We start from the raw sequence: 5,043 nt of genomic DNA, 5'->3' as shown, positions 1-5,043 counted from the left end.
CAAATATGATATTATCTTGCGTGTTAGTCATTTAAAAAGTTACGTTTATGTTGCACCTTAAATTTTAGTTAATACTTTTCTCCCGTGGTTTCTCGTATATATTTCAAAATTTTCTTTTGTTTCTCGTATGACACTGTGAAAGATTTCAAGTAGTTTGTTGGTGTCGTCGATTGTGTGTATGGCGGGCGTTTTTTTTCTCTTTCGTTGCAACACACAGACCCTTTTGCTAGTAGTGACAAAACAGAGGGAAAAGGCTCCTGGCTCCATTTCATCAAAATGAAACCATACAGAGTAGCATTATTACAGCGTGCGAGGGAAGACAGAATATACCAAATCATAGCCAAGTCTACAAACTACAGAACAATAAAACGGCTTTGGGGAAACATAACGTTCTACTGTCACAAGACAAAGATAAGCCAATGGAAAAGTTAAATGCAAGGCAGGACTCACGAGACAGGTATAATGAATTTTGTTGCGACGAAGAGGAAGTAGATAAAAAAAAAAAGGTGTTCTTTTTAGCGACATCAAAGGTACTCCCTCCTTTCCATAATACAAGAGTGTTTTTTACATTAGTGTGGTGTCAAAAAACACTCTTATATTATTGGACAGAGGGAGTATAAAACAAGAAATCCACAACTGGTTTTGCAGGATCCAAACAACATTCTACATAGCATACATAATCCTCCATCATTTCATTGTTAACTTCTTGCAGGTAATACTATTATCTTTAACACCTAGCATTTGCAAACACAGTATCGTCTATGTCTTACCAGCAAGTCTACCGACCTGAGTGCATTCATATAACCTGCATGCTCAGTACTAAAATGCAGCTTTTGCCACAACAGTAACTGAAGCATGAGGCTTCTCCGGAGGCATGAACAGAAATACAATGTGACATGGTCCTTCCTATACTTAACTCTGCCACCTAGATTCAAATCATGGACATGATTGCCCGGACCTTCAGAAGAAGATGGTGGATACCCCCATCGCGAAGCACCCAAATGCAACCCAAGGGCTCAACCGCTCACCTGATGAAGCAACACAAGAAAGATTGAATTTCAAAGGCTTGACATAGAACGGATGCATAACTATCCAATATCGTGTTCTTTAGAAACATCTTATGTAAGTAATGTTTTTCATTGCATAAGTTTGACACACCATCTATATGTAAATAGCAAGTACTAATCAACAATTGTTGAACAAAATCACTGTGAATGAAATGAAAGCATGTATGAGGTATTGGAAATTCGAAAAGACAAAAAAATGCGGGTATACAAACAATCAATAAACTATGGCTAGATACTCAAATGGAAGAAAATATTATCAGAAAGCAGAAACCAAGTCCTGGCTTCGTAATTTTCAAGTGACAGCTAGGAGAGTATCCCCTAATATATAGAAACTTACAGTTACAAATTGGGGTTGACTGTCACTGGTTAAAACTGCTATTACGCTGATCCTTCTTAATATTGTACTCCCTCTGTAAACTAGTATAAGAGCGTTTAGATCACTAAAGTAGTGATCAAAACGCTCTTATATTAGTTTACGGAGGGAGTAGAAGTCTATTTTTCCATACCAAACCAACTTCAGCTATTTCAGCATGTAGGTATTTTCTAATATTAATAAAACCCTATCAAGATAAAAGAAAGCTGCAAAATTTATAAACATCCATTGATATAAAATATAGTAAGCTATCCATACCAATAAGAATGATGAGAAACTAGAGATTGCAGCTTTTTCCATTTTTCTTTTTTTTTAATAAGATAAATACAACACAACAATCTTAAGAACATTCTTGTATATAAAGTAAACATTAAGTCTTCATCAATACAGAAAACTGCTACAAAGCATGAGAAGCAAGTCTAGAACTGAACTTAAGTTATTAGCACCTTGATTCCTCAGCTAATATCTACAATACAGTTTGGCAGATGAAACTAGGTGCATATACACTGACAATAACCAGTGCTCCAAATTGAGAAAAACAAAGGAACTAGGAAATATGCAGCAGGTTTCTGAAGAATGCAAGCTAGCATAGTATTTGAGCTGGACGCAGAGACAGAAACATACCTATTCTGGCTGCTTTCCAAAAGAAACCACGGAACCTGTCAAGGAAAATTCATGTAAGAAAATGAAGAATAACGAAGAAAAAGGTTTAAAGTTTGCCTTTCCAATCCTATAATTTCCCTGAATTTGGGTCCGATCCCTGGGCTTTTGAAATCCAAAAATTGAGCTAACTGAATACGAAAATACTCCCTCCGTAATGAAATATAAGAGCGTTTAGATCACTAAAGTAGTGATCTAAATGCTCTTATATTTCATTACAGAGGGAGTAGTTGGCAAGAGAGAGATCATTGACAAATAGCATTGAGGACCTTTTCAATCTTCTTTTAGGATAGTTATGTCCTTGGGAATTTCACCCATCAGGGATTTTTGTTTTGCAGGATTGTAATCCATAGGAGTTATTTCTAAGGGTTCCATTGCACTATATAGCATTTCAAAAAATGTTGACTAAACGTCTTGCAAATATACCACTGTATTTCCTATGGTATAACCAAACATGCTTTTATTCAAATTCATTTAGTAGTACTTTATATATGCTTAGAGAAGGCACGGCAATATAATCATGGTCTTTTTATTTCTATTCCCTCTGTAAAGAAATATAAGAGCGTTTAGATCACTAAACGCTCTTATATTTATTTATGGAGGGAGTATTAATTATGTGTTGTTTGAAATCAAGCAGATCAAAGAGGCCCTGCACATCTTGTTCCTAATCTTTTTACTACTTTTTTGGGGTATATACAAAGAAGGGAGTTTCACAGTTCTTCCAAATCGTGCTTAATCTGACTATAGGATCCAGAGGTTGCAATTGGCTCTGAATCAGCGTACTGTTGGACATCCGGAAACGTGTACGGATCAAAACCAAAATGCCCTAGACCCAACTACTACATGTTGCATTATCGCAGCCCCATCGAGAATTCATATTCAATATTTATGCTGATTTTGACAGTACGACTATTTGCCTTTACGGAAAGAAAAAAAAAGGAAAGACGGATCGCGTAGATCAGATCGCTCACGAAGAAATACCCAATGACTTTTCAATCTGGGAAGTCAGCGTAGAAAAATACCCGGTGCGATCGTTGAGGATGGCAGGGAACTGCATCTTGATGTAGGTGCAGGTGCAGATCACCAGCAGCACCACTATGAGGAAGGAGTTGAAGTTGAACAGCGCCGACTAAAAATCACGCCAAGAAACAAGGATTAGGTGGCCAGATCCCACGAACTGGGGAGGTGGGGAGGTGGGGAGGAGGGGACGAGACGCGGGGAAGGGGAGGAGGTTACCATGGCGCTGGACTCCTCCTTACCGAGCTGCGGCTGGAAGACAGGAATCTGGATCTACAGGCTTGGGGTTCGTGTTGAAATTGGGGTGGACACAGCCTAGTGCGTGTAGAGCTAGTGCTGCTAACGAGTCACTTGCGGTTTTAGCGAACCAACAATAACCCTAAAAAGCGGTTTGGTCACTTGGGCCAAAAACCAAAAATAAACTGCCGCAGCCAATTGCTATACGGTGATCAAAACATTTTAGATCATGTCCAAAATATTGCTACGACGGAAGCAAATTTGCATCATCACTAGTGGCCAACTCAGAATCAAAATTATTGTTTCGGAACCCATCAAATCGTTTTCTACTACAATCGTCGTCGGCCACCGATATGTCATGGAAGACGTCTTTGGCATGCCCACCGCCGCTGCTAGTCTCAATGTTACTCCCACCGCGCCACAATCGTCCCTTATGTGGTTCCCGCCAGCGATGACGACAAGCTAAAGGTGGTCTGGTGCCAAAAGCTTGTGCTGCCACGGGCAGGAATGCACCTAAGGGCCGTGTCATCACATCCAAGTTCCCACGTGAGCGAGGAAGGTTGTCAAGAAGAGGCCACCACAGAATTCATCGGCCATGGTCGCTGCCCGCCTGCCCGCGCGAAGAAGGCAACGACGAGATGATATCCCTGTCGTTGTCGATCCCTTCCACAACCGTAGTTGCTCCTCCGGCAACGCATAGGGTCACTTCCCGTCACACCGTCGCATGAGAACCCACATGCATCACACGTCACCACAACCGCTCGCATTCCCAATATGTTCGGTGAAATGACCGAGAGGTAAACAATTATCTGGTTTTCATTGAATTTCATGTGATTTTAAATTTTGTATGCGCTTGTGATCCGATGCTTGTGTATTTTCTTCAAATTTGGAATATGTAGTGTGGATGAGGAAACTTTTCTGCAGTACATTTGTGTTACATCCCAAGATTTTACTTGAAATGTTATGGATTTGAACTTGAATATTGAAATGTTGTTGATTATCTGTATTGTGAGGCTGCAAATTTTAATTACAATGTCATAGTGTGTTTGGATATGTATGCAACTCTTAATACAGAAAAAAATAACGCCAAATTTTAAGACACCATTTCTGGCCTACTGCAGAAGCATAAACCTTTCTAGTGACGAAAAACCTTCTCTTTTCACGTGTAAAACCAGTTTTGGGGCACCAAATTATTAGGTTGTTGTTGAAGAAGCTCTTAGGAGCCAAGTGTTTACACATCGTATAAACACAACTATGTATATACAATATACGGTGAGAACAACCACATATAAAAGTACCAAAAAATGCTAGGTGAGTTTTGGTCACATCCAAACATACGCTTAATTCTATTTTATTGATCGACTGTAAGGATTGAGAGGTGTAAGTGCATCTAGTGTCCCTTGGTGATTTTGGTGTATTGAAGACTTATAGGTTAAGAGACTAACGTGTTTGTGAGTGTACACATGCTCTATAAGTCGCTGAGGAGTTTGAGTTATTCGAAGAATATCGACCACTAAAAATGAATGTCTTCAGCTGAAGACTTTGGTAATTTCTCGAAGACTTTGAAAACGAGGAAATTGATGTGTTTGTGAAGAAATTGATGCGAGGACTTTGAAGCGTGAACACTTTTGTTTTCGTAGTTTTATTTCCTTTCTTTTGAGTCACACGACCACCGTACTGTTAAAGGCG

General features: G+C 39.4%; 1 protein-coding gene across 1 annotated transcript; it reads right to left on the bottom strand.

Annotated features, from left to right (window-relative positions):
• Positions 1-640: 640 nt before the first annotated feature.
• On the bottom strand, positions 641-3,457 carry LOC123426347 (protein kish). Its single transcript, XM_045110158.1, has 4 exons — positions 3,337-3,457; positions 3,123-3,229; positions 2,065-2,099; positions 641-1,028 (listed from the first exon to the last, which is right to left on the bottom strand). The coding sequence occupies exons 1-4, from the start codon at positions 3,337-3,339 to the stop codon at positions 961-963; spliced, it is 213 nt and encodes a 70-aa protein (XP_044966093.1). The 5' UTR covers positions 3,340-3,457; the 3' UTR covers positions 641-960.
• Positions 3,458-5,043: the final 1,586 nt, after the last annotated feature.

This window comes from Hordeum vulgare, chromosome 2H (assembly GCF_904849725.1).
Source record: "Hordeum vulgare subsp. vulgare chromosome 2H, MorexV3_pseudomolecules_assembly, whole genome shotgun sequence".
Classification (NCBI taxonomy): domain Eukaryota; kingdom Viridiplantae; phylum Streptophyta; class Magnoliopsida; order Poales; family Poaceae; genus Hordeum; species Hordeum vulgare.
This window is presented reverse-complemented; position numbering and strand designations above follow the sequence as displayed.